Genomic DNA, 22,456 nt, shown 5'->3' with positions numbered 1-22,456 from the left:
CAAGGGAAGAGAATACACCACCTCACCACCAGCCGACCGATAACTCGGCCCCCCAGCCCGACCAAGCACCGACCGATACCTCCTCCAGCCCTGCAGTCTAACAGCCCTTCCGGGTAACTCAGTTACATCCTGGGCATGACGTGCTGTGGTATGAAATACCTCTTTGGTCAGTTTGGGTCAGGCGTCCTGTCTCTGCTTCCTCCTGGCTTCCCCTCCTCCCTGGCAGAGCATGAGACTCACAAAGTCCTTGGCCAAACCAAAACATCGCTATCAGCTCTGTTCCCAGGCCGAAAGTCAAAACACTGCACTGCACCAGCTACCAAGAAGGAGAAAAATGACTGCTACTGCTGAACCCAGGACAATACCAGTACCATTATGGTCATCAACCACAGTAATGAACAGGGTACTAAAAGAAACAGTGTTAGGCACAACCCAAACCCTGTGATTCCAGTGGACTGGGGATCTGGCTGATTGTGAATCTGTCACATTTCCATTTGTACTCCTCTAGCTGGCTGCTATTGATTACTTCTTTATTATGCTATGTATTACTCCCTCCTTTGCTGGCAGTTCCTCTCTTTCCTGTTTTGGTCCTTAATCCCAATTGCCAATATCATACTGTAATCAGTGGATGAATGACATAGCACTTGGGATACACATACCATGTCAAATGATTCTGAAACCACTCTTTTGCAGATGCCAAGCATTCCTGAACCTTGGAGTAGAGAAACCTACTCAAAAACATATCAGACAAAGAGAATTGGCTCACTTTGAATAATAAGAAATGGGTCTGTCCAGGAAATTGTGCCTGGTCAGAGAGCTGCAGCCTCTGAGGCTCCAATGGAGTAACTTAAATAGGATTTCTGATTCTAAGAAGATGTCATCTGGGTATATAATATGCATTAGAGGTTGTATTTTACATTTTCTACTTCATCTTTCAACCTACGCAGTGCTCATCTTTCCTTGGCTTCATTCAGAAAACATGTAACTTCCTAGAGATACAGGGATACATATGAAGTCCTTCACACGACCAATTCAAATAATTTGATATGCCATGATTTCTGAAAAGGCGTATTTAATTTGATGTGACTTCTCTAAGCACACCAAGGAGGTAAAGCAAGTCCTGAGAAACAGTGGCCAGCTGCTCTGTAACATGTAAGATCTCTATTCCCTGGGCAGCGGGGCTCCTTTGGTGGCAGAGGACCCCTTCCTTGCCTGACACAATGGGGATCCATGCCTGCAGACACAGCTGTGGAGTCCTGCTAACAGCAAGTAAGTCACCTCCTGCCCAAGCCTTGCCTTTATGCTTCACTCCAGCAAAACACTTCACCATCCACCTGCATTATAAAATGTGTGAAAGGAAAATCATAGAAAAGTTTGGGTTGGAAGGGACATTAAAGCTCATCCAGTTACAACCTCCCTACCATGGGCAGGGACACCTTCCACTAGACCAGGTTGCTCCGAGCCCCATCCAACCTGGCCTTGAGCACTGCCAGGGATGGGGCAGCCACAGCTTCTCTGGGCAACCTTTGCCAGTGCCTCACCACCCTCATAGTCAAGAGCTTCTTCCAAATATCTAATTATCTCTGTCATATATATATCTGTCAGTTTAAAGCCATTTGTCCTTGTCCTATCCCTACATGCCCTTGTGAAAAGTCCCTCTCCAGATTTCTTGCAGACCCCTTTAGGCACTGGAAGCTGCTCTAAGGTCTCACCAGAGCCTCTCTTCTCCAGGCTGGACAAGCCCAGCTCTCTCAGCCTATCTTCATAGGAGGGGCGCTCCAGCCCTCTGAGCATCTTCGTGCCCTCCTCTGGAGTCGCTACAACAGCTCAACACCCGTCTTGTGCTTAGGGCCACAGAGCTGAATGCAGTAGTGCTGGTGGGGTCTCACAAGACTGGAGTAGAGGAGAATCACCTCCCTCAACCTGCATCCTTCTGATGGCTTTCTGGGCTGCAAGAGCACACTGATGGCTCATACAGACCTTCTTCGTCTTATAATAAGATGAATAGGGAAAACCACAGCGTAGAGGGGATGTTCCACCCACCCTGCCGATGCCCAGCACCAACGGGAAGCATACAGGGCGGGCCCTCCCGAGGGCAACCCCTCCACGAGGACCACCACCCTCTCAAGCCCGGGCTGCCACAGCCAGCCCCCTGCTGCGGGCAGGCTGGGAGCCGTGCTCCCAGGGCGCAGGAACCCGCGGCTCACGTCAGCCGTCGCGGGGCGGTGGCTCCCCGCTAGCAGAGTCGCCGCTGGGCGTCGGCCTCTTCCGCCTCCCGCCGCAGCCCTCCGCTCAGCCCCGCCCCGAGCGGCGGTGGCGGTCTGACCTCCGAGCCTCCGGCTGCGCGGCGGGGCTGTAGCGGCAGCATGACGGTGCCCTGGGCTCTGCCCGCGCCCCTCAGCCCGGCGCAGCTGAAGCGCCTGGAGCAGCACCGCTACAGCGCGGCCGGGCGCTCGGTGCTGGAGCCGTGGCTGCAGCCGTACTGGGCCTGGCTGGTAGAGCAGGTCCCGCTGGGGCTGGCCCCCAACACCATCACCCTGGGCGGCCTGCTGTTGAACTGCCTGACGGCGCTGCCGCTCATCGCCTGCTGCCCCAGCGCCACCGAGCAGGTACCACCCGCCACGGCCCGCCGCCGCCCCCTCTCCGTTACAGCTTGACCCTTTCCCCCGCCTGCCACGGCCTCGCCTCAGCCTGGCGGCGCTGCCCCGGCCACCGCCCCAGGGGGCCTCCGTCGCCCTTCCCGTCCCGGAGGTCCCGGGAGCGGGTACTGGAGCTCCTCGGTGCGGTGCCGCCAGGGCACCTCCTGGCAGTAGCCGGGGGTACTGGCGGTAATGCGTGGCCCTTCCCAGGGGTGGAACGGCTGAGGTACAGCTGCGGCTTTGCCTTGGGAAATTAGGAGAGGTGAGGCGGAGGCAGGCTTTGGGGTAGCAGGGGTCAAGGTGGATGTGAGCGTTCAGGTTTCAGTGCGAGGAAGGCGAATTGCAGTAGGTTCCTTTCAGCTCCCTGACCAGAAGTCCCCGTGAGGCCAGGGCTGTAGTCGGGCACTTGGCCTGTGCTGTATGTTGTGGAGCGAAGGCATAGCTGGGCTCACCCTGGGGCGTGGGATCCCTGCCTCCTCCAAGGACCATCTTACATCCCACGTGTGTGACATTGCTCAGGCAGCCTGCTGGGAAGGAGGTGAAAGCTGTTAACTCCCTTCTTAGATGGAAGGCTGTAACAGAGGGGCCCTGAAAGTAGAAATGGCTGTTAGCCAGGAGATAGGGTGCGGGGTGTGCCCACGAAAAGGGCAGAGCTGGCCACGGGGCATGGCTGGCATCCCTTCTGCATCGCTTAGTTCAGAATTGAGGTTCAGTGGTGTCGCAGCTGTGTTAGCTGACACTAGATCAAATGCTTCCCCTGCTTGTGTAGGAAACGTTTAATTGCTTTATCTTCTGGAGGGGAAACAGGCTTGTTAACGTGGGCTGATGCTTGAACTCGGTTGCCTACAGTTTCTCTGACAATGTAAGGAGGTCTGTCAGAGCTTTCCAGCCTGTTAGGAGTTCCCCATTGCAGTATCCATGGTAGTTAAGGTGTGAAATGCCAGGGGAAAATTGCTTTGTGTGGGTAAAATATCTTGAAGGGTGGCTGTTGTTTTCTTTGTGTTTGCTATCCTGCCAAGCCACCTTTTCCATTCATGAACAAGTAGTCTTGATTACCTGGTGGACTAACAAGAACTGATTATGTTCTCCTGGTGGAAGTGTAGGAGCACTTGATGGAAGACTCAAATAAAATAACAAGCAGGTTTTGGGCCTCGGTGGTTTTTTTTTATGAGGTGGTTTGTGTTTTTTTTTCTGCTAACCAGTCTTAAGTCCTTTATTGAAAACACTGAAGTGCTGATGTTTGTACAAACCATACAAACCAAGTAAGACTAGTAGCTGAAATCTCTCAGAGATCAGCTGCTAGCAGGTGCTTGGAAAAAGACATCTTCCTTTGATAACCCTTCCTGTTGCCAAAAGACTGGTTTAGGGGTTTCTTAAGAAGGGATTCTACTCGGGTTACTTGCTAGAACAGCAACTGATGGATCTGTTTCCCCACAGACACCTTCCAGCTCATGTTTTTGCCTTTGGAATTATTCAGTTTGAACTTGTTTGTACTTTTCGCTTTCATTATGTCCTATTGCAGCGAATCCCACAGTTCAGTAATACTTACATAGACAGACAATGCAATCAATGTCTAAATCCATGCAATGCTCCTTTATTCTCTTAACGTGTAGCTATTATTTCCTTATACACTATTGCTTTTATCTTCATCAGCATGAGTAGCCAGTTTGTTACTGTCTAGCTATGTTTTGGCTTTATAAAAGATTGTCTTCTTCAGTAATGTCTCCTTGTCTAGTAAGATAAAGGGTTGTACCACGGTCCTCTGTAAATGCACATTTCAACATAAGCCTTCTTGTAGCTAAGCCATTAGCAGACTCCACCCCTAAAGCACTGTTGTAACAAAAATCCACGTGTAGATATTTGTGGAGTGTTTTGTCCAGTTTCTTACTCTTTGTAACTTAGGACAGTAGTCTATAGGAATAATATACAGGACTGCTATACCAGATGTGGTGGTGGGGAGGACACTACCTGCTCATTTCAGCATTTACCACTTCTTTGGGCAACCTGTTCCAATTTGCTGTGTTACAGTGAAAAGGGAGCATTTCTTGGGTGAGGATTTTCACTTTATCACCACTATTTCACAGTAAATCGGTTTTCCTCTACTGCTAACTGACTTCTCTGAAGTAGCTACAGTTAAGTCATTAGGCTTTGCAGGTTAATCTCTTGTACCCCTTCCCATTCTGGGGAAAACTGACATACTAATTTTCCCCTTCCATCAACACTAGGAGGAAAACTGGCTAACCATAATTATTTATCTTTGTAAAAGGGAGAAAGAAAACTCTGATCCTGCTTGCTTATAGAGGGGCCTAGCTTTGGTAATCCTTCAAGCTCAGCCACAGGTCTCTCAAATACCATGGGAAGCTAGAATTTTAGGACAGAAGCTCAAGCTAACAATAATTATTACTTTACATTGAATTTATATATTAAAAAAAGAATCTTGTAGCAGTTACGGCAGGATCTAAGCAAACAGTCCACCTCAAACTGATCAGAGTAGATTTTATCTAGTGATAAAGACTTGTCCTGCTTGCTCTCAGCTTCTTAGGTTCCATCATGTCTGATTTATTTTTTTTTTTTTTTTAACCTTTTGGTTAAAATAACCTCCTGGAGATTACTGGGAGGAAGACACGGAGAAAAGCGTGGACTATGGATTTGCAGTTTGGGCAGTGATGGATTTAGTCTAGGGAGACTAAAAAGTGGGAGAGGGTCTAGGTGACTCTAGCTAGCTCCACTATTAACTGTTTGCAGGGAGAGAAACATTGGTGAGGTGCTCTCTCTGCTTCTCTGTCTCTATTAAAAAAACTTCCTTAAAAAAAACCCAGCAACCCTCTTCTCCCTCCTGAAAAATTCCAAACAAAACCCAAAACCCACCACCTTTTAAACTGAAACATGGATTGTCTTGATTTTTTTTTTTTTTATTTCTTTTTTTATTTTTTCCTGTCACAGGGATAAATGAGGGAAAGGTATTGACAAGGCATGACATTATTTAAGCAGTAAGGTCACAACTGAGCTTTGTGGGAGAGAGGAAAGAGAAGGAGAAAAGAGGGTGAGCTGGAGCAGCTGGTATGAAGTTGAGGCATGGCAATGTGAAGGAATAAGCATTAAACCCCTGACCTGCTGGAGAAGTGTGAAGCACTGAGTGGGGTGGGGAATCCAGCCAATGCCCATGTGTGAAAAATGGAGCACTCTGTGGTGAATGGAAGAAAGAGGTATTTGGCATAAAGACAGGCAACGAAGGTTCAGGAACACCAACACAGAAAGACAGGAGCTCTTTCAGCAGGAGCTTGCTGGGGATGCTAAAGGAATGCAGGGAGTCTCTGGTGTGCATGAAGTGCACTTGGGTATAGTATGATTATTTATTATTTTTACTTTTTCCCTGCCTTCTGTCCCTGCTGTAATGCAGGTTTAAACAGCCCCTTTCTTTCTCCTGTTGTTAATACAATTGTATATAATGCTTTGTGCTGAACAGAAGTGCAAGAAATGATCCACATTCTGGGGGGAGAGGGAGGGAGTCCAGTAAAAAGTCTGCCTCACTTCTGGATCTGTTCCAGAGAAGGGATGAATTTAGTAGCTGTGGATTGAGGAAGCAAGTTTATTACTAAATGTGATGAGTAATTAAGGGGAGCTGAATCTTTAAATATTGCAAAAGCTTGGGCCAGTGAACTATCTGGGCTTGAGAGCTTTACTTGAAAAAAAGGTAAGGGATCTCCCAGGTACAAGTAGTCTTTTGCAGCTGTCCATGCTCTTTGGTGGGGTGGAATCATAGGAGCAGAAGAATAAGGATGGCTGTTAAACCTATACTTTTTCCTGAAGGAACAGTGTGCCTTGCATACCTGTCAGACACTGTGCCCACGTGGTTTTATTTCGACACCCTCTGGTTCAGTAGATGGCCAGACCTGCTGTACCAAATCTGTGTGTGACAAGATTTTGGAGCTGTATCATCTTTCAGACATTCTTCTTAACTGAGGGAGAGAAGCATCCCCCTTCCTTCCCCGAGGTTTGTGTTCTCTTCTAGTTCCATGAGAATAGCATCTAGTTCTGGCCAAAATACATTTGCTTGGACAGGATATAACTTTGAGCAGAGATAATAAACACCTCATCAGTGAAAAGCTGATGATTACTGGGAGCCTCCTGACCTTTCTGCTGCATCTGCCAGCCATGTCAGCATTCTCAAACGCTCCCACTTCTCTAATTTGCAAACTACTTGGGTCCAGCGTGGGAAGCCAGCAGGGGACATCCCGGGAAGGAGAGCCAGGCACATCAGAAGGCAGAGAAGATGGCAGCTGTAACTGTGTTGAGAGGGCGGGTAGCAGAGAGAGTCCGTGGTTACTGGGAAATTTGGAAACCTCTGTGCACCTTCTGTGATTTGGAAAACTGTATTTTATTGATTAAAAGTGTATTCATTTAATCTGCTGAAAGCATAGTTGATCACAAATGGCCTTTGATTATTAGCACTTTGGGTTAAGTTTGAACTGGAAGCATAGGGATGAAGTGCTCCAGATGGTTATTTCTAAGCTCTCTCAGACACCTGTTCCCTTATTCTTACTAGGATATTCATCCCTTCCCCACAGCTGTGGTAAGGGATGTGATAAGATCTAACAGGGGATATAGATACATCCATTACAGGTGTTAATGAGTACAGATGATCCTTACTGGGAAGAGGATGAAAACTCTCCTCTCCTTTCCAGATCATCCAGGAGCAGAGCACTTTTTGTTCTGGCATCTGGGGACACTGTTTTGATTTGTCCCAGCAGGAGCTAATGCAAACAGACCTGGATCAGCAGCCCTAATGATTGTACCTACACTGTAACTTGCAACTTGACAAAAGCCATTACTTTTTCAGGAAAACCTAATAAGAGAAGTTTGAGTTGAAACTGATTTATTTATTTTTATGTTTAACCATGTTACACCTGTTTTGACAACGTAGATGATGTTATCTTGAGCAAGAATTCTTGCATCATGTTCTGTGGGTCATGGAAACTTTCATGAACTGATTACGGTAACCAGCCTGCAAGCCTTCTCTTTTAGTTAGAATTGAGGCTGTTTCATGGAGCTTGCATGTCAAAAGACTGTGATAATACCAAGCATACAGCACTACAGTTAATGATAAAAAAAATGTGCCATAACAGGTTTCTGTTCCTGGCTGGTGTTTCAGTTATAGAAATGATCCAGTTAAATAGGAAACTGTCCACACTGGCATTTAATTTATTGGTGATGTGCCCCATACTGTGGGGATGTGTGTGAATTCAGACTGGGTAAGGAATTTGGCTAGCACAGTTAGCACTGGATGTAGTCTACTTTTGTCGGTGATAAGGAGAACCTGATGACTTTAAAGCACTAAAATCTATTTCAGTTATAGGCAGAGGGTTGCAAAAGAAGATGAGCCTAATGCAGCCAAAGAAACAGTGGTGTCCTGGACAGAGCTGCCAGGTGTGTCCTGGTTTGATTGTCAAAAATCCAAGGGTTAGATGGCAAGTTTTGATAGTTCTTGAGCTGTCTTTTTTTTTGTAACCAGTAGAAGCATACCACAGTGAGAACGCCTTGTAAAACACTGCAGGTTATATTTGTGGCACTTCACAGGAACATTGGTGATGAAATTGGAAATGTCTTTACAATACTACTTCAAATGACTACAGTGAAACCAGTGGTTTCTTCCAGCCTTTCTGCTCATAATGCTTTATTCCTAGGTCTGTGTCAGGAGCTGCCTTGCTTGACAATATCAGTAATATCTGTTACTCTGTATGCAACAAAGTTACTCTGCAAAAGCTGGTATAGATACTGTGACTTCAGTGTGTGGATTGTGTCATAAGTAAAATGAGCTTAGCTTCAACAGGGTCCTAACTGTGCTTTTATGCCCTGAAATACCTGAGCAGTGGCTGCCAGCCCTCTGTTTCAGAAAGGTGGAGAGGGAGAACAGGGGCCAATGGGTAGCTGCTGCCTCCCTGCACAATGTCTGATCAAGTGAGTTTACACCAGGAGAGGCACTTGAGTATCTGTTCCTCCACATGGCTCTTCGTGATCCATGAATCATGGATGGCAGTAGGCTCCTTGTTGTCCACAGGCTCTGTCCTTCCCCCTCCATCAGAGGAGAGAAACGTTTTCAAAAGACTTACTTCCTTGTTTAACTCCATCCCCCAACACAAGATCCCTTTGTTTAACTGGATTAAAAGGGAGAAGAAAGCTAAATAACTTGTCTAATTCCCCTGGTAAACATGAAGCACTCATTGCTGTCATCAATGGAGCTGGATTTCTAAAGGGTGGTCTTTGGAGGGGGATTATCAGATACTGGTATGTTAAGTGTATATTGGAATGAGAATATCCACACATCCTGTTTCATCTGCTCAAGGCTTCCAACATGATCTGTGATTAAAATTTTTCTTAGTTCTTTGGATTATGGGGAAAGATGGCCTTGCCAATTTTGAAGAATTTCTGGAGTTTTCTAGATTTCTATGTACATAAAAATCCAGACTTCTCACCTATAGCTGACATCCCTAATTCTTTGACTTGCTTTTGCTTCAAAGCTGGGTGAAGCAGCCAACCCTTTGACTTTAAATGGTGGTGTGTTTCATTAATGAAATTAACCAAATACTGGGTAGCAGGAAAATCATAAATTTTCTGGCAATATTGCTTCCATATTAAAAGCACAAAACTACGTGATAGCACATTGTATCAGACAGCCTTGAATCCTCGAGGAAGTCTTAGATAACAACAAAAAACCTGTTCAGAACTGAAGCTCCCTTAAGCATGCTGGGTCTTGGAAAGAATGTGTTTTGTGATCAGTCTAACTGGAAGAATAACGAAGCAATGAGTATAACTATGATGAGAAAACAGAACATGTGGAGGAGCAGCTCACTTCATCTCCATTCTCACCACTGCCTTCTCCTGTCCCTGCCTAGGAACTGATTGGCAACTTTTTCTCCAGCAGTGACACTGGGTTTATATGAGTGTGAAAAAATCTCAGCTCACTGAGATTTCATCTGTTGTCTTAATCTGGTTAATAGCCTTTGCTGGACTTAGGAAATACACGTAATCATGTTGGTCTGTTTGTGCTGCAGGAGAGGAATTGCAGGCGGGCAGAACCACAGCAGCTGGCCCTTACCTGGGAGCTGGAAAGGATTCAGCTCTGCAACTGCCTGTGACTGTTCACTTGTTTAACCTGCAAGCTGCATTTCCAGCACCTAACTTTGACTCTCTTTTCATGAACAGTGCTTCTAACTGTTAAGATGGAAACTACTTGAGGCCAAACAAGTTATCTGTAACTTTTTGTTCAAAAAGTGTTACAAGTAATTGTTAGTAAAAACTAATTCCTAGACAGGACGTACTGACTGTGCATATGAAAATAATGCTTTTGGAAGATAACACTGTAGGACAGTTCCTTTGAACCTAAGCCTCGTGCTAAGGTAACTGATTCACATCTTGTTTTGAAACTCTTATGGCCTATATTAAGTAGATAGTTGCTCCTTCATATTTAGTCAATGACTTAATTTCTTCAAACTTTTGTCCAAAGTGCCTGTGTAGTGAATTTTGGTATGTTGGAAAAATCTCTTTCTCTAAAAAGTTGAAGTCATTATTTAGTAAAATGTAATGGGTTTTTATATTCATATGTTGAAAACCTGAGCACCCATCTAGCCTCTATCACATAAACTGCTGAGAACTTTAGTAAGTGCCTGGGTACAACTTTTGTTTTTAAAGATTAATTTTATTCTCGTAACATTTTTCAGCACAAAGAATACAAATACAGAAATACTGTGGTTTTAAGGTGAAAAATAAGTCAGTTGATACAGAAGAGAGATTAGGTTTTGGTCTTTTTGTTTGGGTTTTGGGGGGGAGGGGGGTGTCTGTTAGTTTTTTTAATAGAAGGACCTGTGTTCCACTGGTGTTATCTGGGGTAGTTCATTAAAAGTAGGTACTACAATTCATGTAGACTAGTGCAAGGAATTTGGTTTGTTCATTAACTAAGTCACAAATAGCACAATGTAGTATAGTTTAGAACAATATTTTCTATCTATTAATAAAATAGATTATCAGCTAAGAAATGGGAACTGCCTAGTGACCTTTTGTGCGACTCTCTTTCAGGCACCTTTTTGGGCATACATTCTGGGTGCATTAGGACTTTTTATCTACCAGTCTCTGGATGCCATAGATGGGAAGCAAGCCAGAAGAACGAACAGTAGTTCTCCTCTAGGAGAGCTCTTTGATCATGGTTGCGACTCTATTTCCACAGGTAGCCTTAACCTACTGTTGTTACCCATTCTAGCTTTAAAAAACTTAATGTTTTTCAAGAATAGCTGATTAATCACAGAATTGCTTAGAGTTGGAAAGGACCTCTGGAGATCATCTAGTCCAATCCCCTGCTCAGAGCAGGGTCAGCACGTTCCCTTCTTTTAGGATAACCTCATCTCCTGGTGTTGCAGTCAAGGCTGCCCCTGACCTTTGAATCCCTGACCACTATCAGGGAAGATATTTCAGAAGTACATTTGGCAGATGTTGGGTAATGTGTTCTGCTCTTAACTTACTGTGCATCTTCATATACAGTGTTCTTACAGTGAGCTAGATGGTAAACAAAGAATTCGGTGAGAGCATGTTTAGAGATTCTTTACTATAGGTAGCCTGTGTTTTCCAATAGAGTACAGGTGATGCCTAATAAAGGATTTTAAGGACCTAAAAGACTGATGCTGACATGTGAAACTAAGGCTTCTGCTTTAGGAGTGAGGTGCCAAAATAAGTTTGGTAACAGGGCATCCAGCCTGGCACATAAGAGAAGGATAATTTATACTCCTTAGTGTTGGAGTCCTTAAAAAGTAAGCTTTGGTCAGTTTTGCTTTCTGTAACTTAGCTGCTGTTGGTGGCAATGCCTGTACTTTAAGCTTAAGAGCTGAAACATTTGCCCAGGGAGCTGGAACACTGCCCAGAGAAGTGCAGCTACCACTGAGCTGGACCTTTCCCTTGAAGCTGTCAATGTTGCAAAGAACAGGCTTTGACAAGGCCAGCAGAAGGGAGAGTGACCACTGTAGGCTTGGAAGACGGGGAGTGCTATGTTTAGGTCTGTCCTGCCAGGACTGTCCTTGAGGTTAGTTACACAGTGAAGTATCAGTGATATCATTACTTTGTTAAAGTGATATAAAATGCCTTGTGATTTTTTTTTTTTTATTTCTCTTAACTACAAGCAAAGAGGGTATATGACTAACATGTTCATTTCTGCTTTTCAGTTTTTGTTGTCCTTGGATCCTGCATAGCAATCCGACTAGGAACAAATCCTGACTGGTTGTTTTTCTGTTGTTTTGTGGGACTGTTCATGTTCTATACTGCTCACTGGCAGACATATGTATCAGGCATACTAAGATTTGGAAAGTAAGTAGGTATCTTCAGAAGTATGTGTGGCTTAATGTCTGAGACTGCTAGCTACTTGATTTCCTTTTCTTCTTGTTTTTTGACTTGCTGTCTTCCTCTTGCCTCCTTTTTCATGTCCCTCCCACCCAGCAGAATTGTGTTTTACTTGGCAAGAACTTTAAAACCCTGCATAACACTGAGTAGAGGAATTGTTCTTTTAGCAGTTGATTTCAGCTCTATGTGCTTGTTTGCATGTGTTTGGCTGTTTTGTCTGCAGATTTATTCTTAGAATCCATAGAAGCAAGCGCCATGCAGGCTTGGGCCAGAGAGATCTTGCCTGCAGTGTAAGCAAGTGCTCTGTGTAGGAGTAGGGACAGAGCAAGTATCCACAGTACCTCCCTTTGTAACTTCCCAGCCACAGAACAGTTTCAGCCCAGGGGACTCTGAACCACATGCATTTTGAGAGAAATTCCCTTGCCAGTAGGTTTCCCTTCCATAGACATCTCCAGACTTCCTTCAAATAACACTCTCTATCCATGGCATCCTTTGGCAAGGAGCTCCTCAGATCTATGGCAGTGGTTGAACAGTTAGAATCATAGAATCATAGAATAATTAGGGGTGGAAAGGACCTTAAGATCATCTAGTTCCAACCCCCCTGCCGTGGGCAGGGACACCTTACGCTAAATCATATCACCCAAGGTCTCGTCCAACCTGGTCTTGAACACTGCCAGGGATGGAGCATTCACAACCTCCCTGGGCAACCCATTCCAGTGCCTCACCACCCTAACAGGAAAGAATTTCCTTCTTATATCCAATATAAACTTCCCCTGTTTAAGTTTGAACCCGTTACCCCTTGTCCTATCACTACAGTCTCTAATGAAAAGTCCCTCCCCAGCATCCCTATAGGCCCCTTTCAGATATTGGAAGGCTGCTGTGAGGTCTCCACGCAGCCTTCTCTTCTCCAGGCTGAACAGCCCCAGCTTTCTCAGCCTGTCTTCATACAGGAGGTGCTCCAGTCCCCTGATCATCCTCGTGCCCCTCCTCTGGACTTGTTCCAACAGTTCCATGTCCTTTTTATGTTGGGGGCACCAGAACTGTATACAACACTCCAGGTGAGGTCTCACGAGAGCAGAGTAGAGGGGCAGGATCACCTCCTTCGACCTGCTGGTCACGCTCCTTTTATTACAGGTTTATTGTCCCAGGTTTATGTGGAGGCTTTGTTTTTGATCTGGCTCATACTGGCTTTGATGTCCTTTAGGTTTTGTGTTAGGTCACAGTTCTAGAGATTGCTGTTCATGACCTGGTAGAAATTTCATCTGCCCTCACTACAGTGTAGGAGGAGGAGTCATGACATTCATGTAGAAGAAAACAATTTCAGTTTAATTTCAGTAGCTCAGCATGGAGGTTGCTTACCCTCCTGCAGCTGTGGTGATGCCTAGCTGTGCCTTTTTGCTGCTTTTGAACAATAACCTGTGCTCCAGTAAAGATTTCTGAAAAGAAGAAATGATCGGAGACTTCTGCAGCAGCAGAGGGATAGATGAAGGCTGTCCTTCTGCTAATCCTGGTCATTTGTTACGTCACCTGCTTATTATAGTCCTACTTAGCTCTGACCTGCAAAAAGCACCTTAGCAAATCTGAGCATCGCTGGGCACACAGCCTTGTGATGGTCTGTCCTTGCATGCTGTTCAATATCTGTATCAAAAGAAAGCAGCCTCTGTGGTAACACTAAGAGCTCTGTTTTATTTGCTGATAGTACATTTTACCACAGAAACTATAAGTCTTCTACCTGCCCACCCATCCTGCTTTTATTAAAGGACATCTTGTGCTGTAAACAAAAATAGATGCTTTAGAATGATGGCTGAAATACGAGAATTTCTGTACATGACTGGACTACACTGAAGGGAGATGGTTTGTGTCATGAGCTCTGAGACTCTTCATACATGGTAGCTTTACTGTGCCTTCCTTTCTTGCATGAAATGCGAGAATGACCCCCTTACATCAGGAAGGTGCTGACACTCCCATACCACAGAAAAAATTCTTCCTTAAAAACTTAACAACTTCTATGTAAATATAGTGATAGTGCATAGTACAAGCAGTTTGGAATGGCCTGGTGTTCCGTGCTTACTGTTTGAAGTTAAACAGACACAGCTTTTTCTCCAAGATAACTTATTTCTGTTTAGTGGAAATAGGTCAGTGTTTTTTCAAGGCTTGCAATTTTATTTCTTTTAAGCATAGAGGTGAGAGTCTTAAGTGAAGGCATTAGTATGTTGCTCTAAATACGATGATACAGAATAACATGGATGGAAGCTTTCACTGATGCTGATCCTGAATTAGCAACAACAGATTTTTAGAAGTCAAGTGATGGATGAGAGAGTCCTAGTGCTGATGGCCAGGAAGGATCAGAGCAGCTGGGTACTCTCAGATTATGCAGAATACCTCATAGAGTCTGATTAAAATCTCTGTACTCTGATCTGGGCTGTGTTGCAACCAACAGTCTGAGCCTCTGTAAAAGTATCATAGAATCACAGAATCATATAATAGTTTTGGTCAGAACAGTTTGGGTCGGAAGAGACTTTAAAGCTCATCCAGTTCAAACCCCTGGCATGGGCAGGGACACCTTCTGCTAGACCAGGTTGCTCCAAGCCCCGTGCAACCTGGCCTTGAACACTGCCAGGGATGGGGCAGCCACAGCTTCTCTGGGCAACCTGTGCCAGTGTCCCACCACCCTCATAGTGGTGAATTCACCCTCAGAGTAAAGAATTTGTTCCTAATACTTAATCAAAATCTGCCCTCGTTCAGTTTAAATCCATCTCCCCTTGTCTCTCATCCCTACATGCCCTTGTGAAAAGTCCCTCTCCAGCCTTTCTTGTAGGCCCTTTTTGGTATTAAACTTTGGTATGAATGATTCAAGTTGAAGTTTGAGCCTCCTCCCACTACCAGCAACAGCAAATGCAGTACAGCTTAGAGCTCTAAGTTTTACTAGTACAGAACACAACCTCTGAACACTTGCACCTACATATGGATGCTTTTGTATGATGTAACTGACAGGCTTAATGTGCAGCCGCTGCAGTGCCTGTGCAGTTCTAACACCTCATCCCTGGCAGAAAGGGAGAAGCCCACTCTCAGCACCACTGTCCCATTCCATCCCTGCATAGTCTTTGGCACTTGACCCCAAGTTGGTTCATGATATGGGCAGAAGATGAAAACACAACCCAAGGCTAGCAAGCTGAACTGATGCACCTTATATTCTGAAGAGCACTGCAGCTACCACAAGTGAGGGAGCGCAGAGGTGTGGGAAGGAGAGGACGACCCATTGACAGGGTTTTGAGCAGTGATGAGCACTCCAGCTTATCATCTAGTTGAAGCTTAAACTTTGGCTCTTCTAAGACTGAGCCTGAAGCTTGTGATGAAATGTTGCTGTGATTATGAAGATCAGATTAATGTTTTCCATTAACCAAGAGCTGATTCCTATTTCTCTTTAAAAATACACCATTTCCCGTGCAAACAGATCATGTGTTAAGCAAATAACAGTACACATTGACTTTGGTCATAATACCTTAAGCCAGAAAATTTATTCTAATTACTTGAAGAAAAGTTGCATTTTAAACATCAGTTGTTACTGGGTGCTGCTAACTTCAGTAGAAAGATGAGGTATCTGTCTCAAAAACTTTGAGAGCATAAAAGGTACCTTAGATGTGCGTATCTTTTTATTTTATTTATTTTAAAGCTTTATTGAAAGTATCAAGGTTTTTTTCGCTCAAGCTTCTGCTTAACTTTTTTTTCTATATTCAGGTCTTCCCAAAACATTTCATCAATCAAATATAGTAATAAGGAACTGGCTTTCTTGTCTGAGAACAAAAAAGGTGGAATTCAGAGTGTAGACTTTAGAGGGCATACAAGGCCACCTATGTTAAAAATGTTTTTATGGAAATAAACAAGATCTCAATCCCACATCCTCTAAAACAGGACAGATGCTCAGCTACCCGCAGCCTCAGTCCTCAAAATACTGCCCTCGCGTTTTGCAGGCTCTTATCTAGCAAGTTATCATGATATGAGAGCTTAAAAAAATCCCTTTTGCCCCTGTGTGCTCTTTACAGTCCATACTTCTATATGATACGCTTTTAATGGAAATGTCTGATTGCATTTACTGTGAGCTTGCCTTAAATTTTGATGTCATACTTGCACATCAACAAGTCTGTAAATATATATGGAAATTCTCAGTTAACAATGTATTCATTAAAGATTTTCCCCCTATTAAAAGTGTATGTGGCTTGCTCTAGGTAAAGGGTATAGATTTAATTTTAAATCTAAACCAGAGATGTGTGCTTCTCTATAGAGGAGCTTTCTCAGTCAAGGAAAATCATGTGTTACATACAGACTGATGTAATCTGAAGTACTTTAAAGGAGATGATAATTTAAAGTCACTTTTTTTATTACCCCCCCCCACACACACACACACACTGCCTTACTTGCAGCAAAAAGACCTTTTATTTAACTAAATGTCTCTTTTTATTCCTTCCTAGAATTGATGTAACTGAAGTTCAGATAGCCATAACAATGCTGCTCTTGACATCTGCATATGCTGGAACAGCAATATGGGACTCTAAGGTGAGTTCATTAAGTATTCAGAGTTCCTGTTGAGTGTTCACAGTTCCTGTGGTATTTGAAGCTATCCTGTGTGAGTACCCTCAACACCTACTAGTTGTCTAATGTTCTGTTTCAGCTTATGTTACACTTGGTTATTCTTATGTTGTAGTTAACTTGGATATAATGGTGTGACTTCCTATGCACAAATTTAGAACTGCATAGAGGAAAAAAGACTCCATCTGCCACATGCAAACTTCTGATTTGGAACTAGTACTCTGCAGATACTTAAGCTTTAACAACTGGGTTTTGTTCTAGTTTTATTTCTTTTGTTTGTGACATACATTTCTGTTTACTTAAATGATTTATAGGATGCTTTGTTTTAAATTTGAAGATAAAATGCTTTAATCCAACAAAATCATGGGATGAAGTTAAGGGGTTTTTGATTAACTAATCCATATTTACCTGCTGTTGGAAATGTACTGATTTTTAACAGTTATGTCACAGCTGACATAAATGTAAATATCTATATTTAAAGAATTTACTTCTGTCCAAAAGCATCTCCCTCTCTCTGGCTTTTATTCTTCTCTTTAAAGGTGACTAGTGGACAGCATCAAAAGTACATCAGACTGATATCTTCATTCTTTCTAGGGTCTTTACTCAGAAACGTCTAGTTCTGCTTGGTCATAGTGCATGGAGGAGCTGAGACCATTCCATGCTATTGATAACCAGTGCAAATTAACCTAAATATAAACCACCAAGTAATTCAAATTAATTCATGAGTTTACTCAGCAATTTTGTTTCCTTTTCTCATCCTGCAAGAGGCTTTTGTTCTGTTTTCAAACAACTTATTTTCATGTTGGAAAACAAAGTAGGCAAATCAGACTCTAATGATGTTTGGTTTTAAAAGCTGTGGTAGTTATGCTGTATCTCAAAACAATCTATTAAAAAATATAGTCAATGGTTTCAATTTATTACTACTTTTTTTTTTTTTTTTTTTTTTAATCCTCTGCTGCCTTTGGAAGTTTCCTTGAAACTGCAATTGATTCTGAAAGGTAACTGCTTAATTAAGATTTCTATCTGGAGACTGTTCTGAATGCAAAGATACAGCATACAAAGAACATGTACCAAAACACAAAGAAGGCAGATGGTGTTTGTGTTTCCTGCGGTTCAATGTTGTGTTACCCTGTGAAACAGAAGGAACTGTCCTTCTACCGCTTCCCATGTCTCGCAGTGCTGTAGTTTGTCATGTTTTTGCTTACGTAGTAAAAATATTTGAAGACGTTGTAAGGACAAACAGTCCTTAAGATCTAGCAGTAAGATCTAGCTGGATTTTCAAGACCAGAACTGAAGTACTCAAAAGTTAACATTACGAAAGAAATTTGTTGTCTCCTTAGTAAGGAAACAAATTCCAAACACTGTCCCTCTGAGCAAGAATTCTAATAAAACAATTGTTTAGTAGGTATCAGGAGGTTTTTTAATCACTTCTTAAAAAAGGTGTTACCCTTAATATTTTTCTCTTGTTTTTCTTGCTAAGGTCCCTTTGGTGGGCTTAGAATTGAAGTTCCTTGCAGTTTTTGGCATATTATGTGGAACAGCACTTTCTTCATTCAGTTACTTCCGTGTCATCTTTGGTGGAGGAATTGGAAAGAATGGATCTACAATAGCAGTAAGTTGCTTTAAAGATCCGAATGCAGTTTGAATAATATATGCCCATAATTTATTGCATTTTGTATCATCATAAGGGTTTTATTTATTTAAGTATTTAAGCAGACAAGCATATGAGTGTTGGATGTCATTATCTACCTTCTGTCTACACATTACCAGATTTCTTCTGTTGCAGGAACCAGCAATGAATTTTCTTAGAAAATTGATTATTGGTCACTGCAAAGGATACTAATAGTGTTGGTCAAGGGCTTTCCCTGAGCTTTGACTACTCTGGTTTTGTTTAATAGGATTTACAGTACATGTAAAATGTGGACCTTACTGTGTGACTGAAGCCTCAGAATGGAAATTTTCTTTCAATTTCTATTTCAGGGAACAAGTGTTCTTTCACCAGGCCTGCACATTGGACTACTTCTCACGCTGGCCGTTATGATCTATAAAAAGTCTACAACTCAGCTATTTGAAAAACATTCTTGCCTGTATGTCTTGACATTTGGGTTTGTGAATGCCAAAATCTCACAGAAGCTGGTGGTAAGGAATCTCACTTTGGTCCTAAACCTCCTAAAACTAAACTGGTTCTTGGCTTAATGTTTACTGGGTCAGTGGGTGCCGTGAAAGTTTTCCCATTCTGCTCTGATGCTGTATTACCAGCTTCATTATGACCAAGACACTGAACTAGGTTCAGGCTCCTTCAGAGAGATTATATATGACGTTGATGCAAACACATACTTATTGAGTGTTTTGGTTACAGCTTTCAGTTTTAACCTACTCCTAGAAATACGCTGTTTTTAACATCATAACTCTGGTCCTTCAAGCCCTACTAACAGTGCTGTGGCTTCTGGTTTAGTTACCTGAAACAGGAATTTACCTTAATCATTAAAATGAAGAGATAAACTGTTTATCTCTTTTGTAATTAAAAAACTCATCAATGGATGAAAAAAAAGATCGGCTTTATTGCATATTTTTTATTTGTGAAGATCATCATAGAGCTCAACCTGGCCTTCCAGGGATGGGGCAGTCACAACTTCTCTGGGCAGTCTGTGCCAGTGCCTTACCAGGATACAGTTGGTTTCTAGGCTGCAGGCATACACTGCTGAGTCATGTTGAGCTTCTCATCAATCCACACCCCCAAGTCCTTCTCCACAGGTCTGCTCTCAATCAGTTCTCTTCCGAGCCTGTGGTTGTGCTTGGGATTGCCCCGACCCAGGTGCAGGACCTTGCTCTTGGCCTTGTTGAACTTCATGAGGTGTGCAGCTGCCCACCTCTCAAGCCTGTTGAGGTTGCTCTGGATCCTATATAATAAAGTCCCTATATAATAAAGCCAGCAAATACCAGCTGATAATTCAGACAGTGGTTACCACTGGTTAAAGTGCTTGATATTGATTGAATAACCTGGAAAGAAACTGTTACAGAGCATCAGCCCCTGAAGCATTTGTGAAGCCCTTGGCGTGCCTGCTGACTGCCTCTTAAGAACAGTGGATAGCAGGCTGTGGCTGGGCAAGGGCATCATGCCAGTTTGCTAGTAGTTAAACTCATCTTGCAGTGATGCCTTTTTGTGTCTCTTTTCTTTTACATAGGTGGCTTACATGACAAAAAGTAAAATCTGTCTTCAGGACACTGCATATATTGGGCCAGGACTTCTAGTTTTGGATCAGTACTTCAATAGTTTCATTGATGAATATATTGTTCTATGGATAGCATTGGTAAGCATTTTGGTTTGTACTTTTCATTTGGCACATACTGAAAGGAATGGATTGAGAACTGTCTCTGCCATTTCTGACTTGCTCAGATCTCAGCTTTTGCTGCAGCAGGACTGGCAGGGTACCATGTAAACATGTACCTTGGGAGCTGACTGGCTTCCTTGGAACAGAGATGTGAAAGTAAATCTACAGACGTATCTTGTAATTATGCTTTAGTCCAGGTGGTTTCTTTAAAGTTATTCTGCAAACTGCAAACTAAACTTTATCAAACAGCACTTTGTTTAGTGCTGGGGTTTTGGGGCTTCATTTTTTTCTTCTAAACCACCCTGTATCTTTATGTTAAAATGCTGTTAAACTTGTCATTTGGATAGATTCTGATTATGGTACAGATGAATTTATAGTAGGGACAATTTTAAGAAATAATTAGATTTATTTTTTTTAACCTGTTCTGTTTTGTTCTTTTGAAGTTCATATCCTTGTTTGATATGCTGAGATATGCCACTGGTGTATGCCTACAGATTGCTGCTCATCTTCATATACATGTCTTCCGAATTTCATCTCATCAAGCTCCTGAACAGGTTCAAAACCATAATGACTGATTAAATAGGTCAAGAACAAAAGAAGAAGCAGTTAGGGGAATGCTGAATGAAGCAGCCTGTCTTTTTTGGGGGGAAGAGATTAAGCTTTTTAAGAAAACAGTTTTATGAGAAAGTTCACTCTATCCTAGACATTATCAGGTGTTAGAGTTACGAAGTACAAAGTCCTGCAGATTCTGTTGTGATTGTTACTTTTGAACCAGGATGTATTTTTCCCCCGTGTTTTAGAGCATGAATACTGCATTTGAAACTTTTGCCATTTCCTGTTAGGTAACCTTAATTTTGTACTTCTGGTCTGGTGAATGCAGGCTGCAAACCCAGGTGCTACGAACCAGAATTCCAAGAGGAATTTAACTTTTCCCTAATCTTCTATTGTTAGTTTTTAAAGTCTTCTTGGAACTGCTGTGAAGTGGTAGTCATGTATCAGTGAATACTGTACTGCATTATTAAGACTGGTAAAATGAGGTATATGTGAGGTAAAACTACTCATTAATCTCTGTTCCAGTATTTCTAAAGAAAAAGCTACTGGATCAGTACGATGAAGGAGGTATAGCTCAGGAAAATTTTCTTCTATGTCAAAATACTATGAAGTACTATGAAGTTGTGAGTGCCTTTAGGATCATGGATTCTCTAGTATCTAAGTACGTAACCTACATGACTAAATACAATTTTAGCTTGTGTTTTCTTTCAAGGCCAGTTTCTGGTTTTGTGGTCCCAGTAAGGTTTGCCTCATTGTACTCCATCATTATCTAGACTATAGGTAGTTGTGTACTCTGGGGGCACTTACTTTACCTACCTTAACATGCATCTGAAACTATACAAGTGAATGACCAAGTTCATTTATAAATGACTGTGACAATGCAGCCCATCCATACGTAACTCCCTCTGAAGTATATTTGCTATTGCTGTGTTCATCTATCTTATAATCTGTTCTGTAGCTGTCACTGTACATTATCCAAACAAAATTGCACTGAGCTAAAACCAAATGTATAGTAAAAATCTCCAAAACAGGAATTCAGGCCCAATATCAGCCTTTCCCTTTCCGTAAGAACAGACTGACTGGCTAACATAATGTACCTAGCTAAAGGGCTGTTGTTGGCATTAGAGAAAAGCTGCGTGAAAGTAGCTTATCACCTGCATGAGCAAATCATGACTTGCATGCAAACCCTATAAGCTTAAACTCCTTTAAAAAGGTACGTTTTGAATATGATTTTTGTAAAAAGCTGTTGAATGTGTCTGTTACCACTTTCAGTTGCTGATATGTAGCTGAGCTGTGAGTTCATAAAGTCCTTCCTGAACTGTAAAATAGACAGCTATGATTTGTTTTAAAAATATTACCACTGCAGCTTCCTAGTTGCACATTAATTCAAAAAGACTTCCTGAGGTGTTCAAGGAACTTTAAAAGTGGCATACTGTCTGGTAAATTTGGAGGGAATAAAATACCGTCTACCAAACTCCTGCCTAAGAAGGATATGCTGATAGACTGGAGGGATAACTGTAACAGTTAATGCTAAAGGACCAGTACTCCAAGTGACTAGTATCAATCCCAGATGAGTCCTACTACTCCTACTGTTTGAGGCTGTGAGAGACAGAGCATATATAAAGGAACTTAGCCTGAGCCCAGCCCATGGGGAAGTAGAAGATGGTAAAGACCAGTTCAGTTTTTCTGAATACTGTAAACAAATTAACCACTTAAGGAAAATATATAGGCAACTTTTTTTAGAATGAGAAGGTTTGGCTCCCCAGAATGCTCAAAAATGTCATTCAGTAGTAGGTGTAAGTTTTAAGGATATGATTGAAGTATGGGGATGATAGGAAACTAATGCAGAGATCGGTCAGAAAAACAGAAATATGAGGCAATACTAACAAAACCAGAAACATGAGGCAACACTAACAACCAACCTAGCACCAAGGATAGGAAGCAGGAAGTTTTAATTGTATTTCA

The 22,456-nt window shown here is 42.6% G+C and overlaps 2 protein-coding genes across 4 annotated transcripts in view; one reads left to right on the top strand and one right to left on the bottom strand.

Annotated features, from left to right (window-relative positions):
• Positions 1-2,276: 2,276 nt before the first annotated feature.
• The window catches only part of CHPT1 (choline phosphotransferase 1), a 21,716-nt gene continuing 1,536 nt past the window's right edge, over positions 2,277-22,456 (top strand). The window contains exons 1-8 of one of the 3 annotated variants that reach the window (XR_009964347.1): positions 2,278-2,609; positions 10,713-10,860; positions 11,846-11,987; positions 16,490-16,574; positions 18,088-18,219; positions 18,588-18,746; positions 19,793-19,918; positions 20,383-22,156. Coding sequence is in view for 2 of the 3 variants with exons in the window: in XM_062616375.1 (XP_062472359.1) it covers positions 2,367-2,609; positions 10,713-10,860; positions 11,846-11,987; positions 16,490-16,574; positions 18,088-18,219; positions 18,588-18,746; positions 19,793-19,918; positions 20,383-20,493 (1,146 nt within the window). In the remaining variant the exon portion in view is untranslated. Of the gene's footprint in view, positions 2,610-10,712; positions 10,861-11,845; positions 11,988-16,489; positions 16,575-18,087; positions 18,220-18,587; positions 18,747-19,792; positions 19,919-20,382; positions 22,157-22,456 lie in introns of all 3 variants that reach the window. The other 2 variants (XM_062616375.1, XM_062616376.1) reach the window with 2 other exon arrangements.
• SYCP3 (synaptonemal complex protein 3) overlaps positions 18,722-22,456 on the bottom strand; it is a 16,683-nt gene continuing 12,948 nt past the window's right edge. Inside the window, exon 9 of the mRNA XM_062616377.1 lies at positions 18,722-19,523. Within this exon, the coding sequence (XP_062472361.1) occupies positions 19,455-19,523 (69 nt within the window). The 3' untranslated portion in view covers positions 18,722-19,454. The remainder of the gene's footprint in view (positions 19,524-22,456) is intronic.

Source organism: Pezoporus occidentalis, unplaced genomic scaffold, assembly GCF_034315485.1.
Source record: "Pezoporus occidentalis ecotype Australia unplaced genomic scaffold, CSIRO_AGI_Poc_V1 ctg19, whole genome shotgun sequence".
NCBI classification, from domain to species: domain Eukaryota; kingdom Metazoa; phylum Chordata; class Aves; order Psittaciformes; family Psittacidae; genus Pezoporus; species Pezoporus occidentalis.
This window is presented reverse-complemented; position numbering and strand designations above follow the sequence as displayed.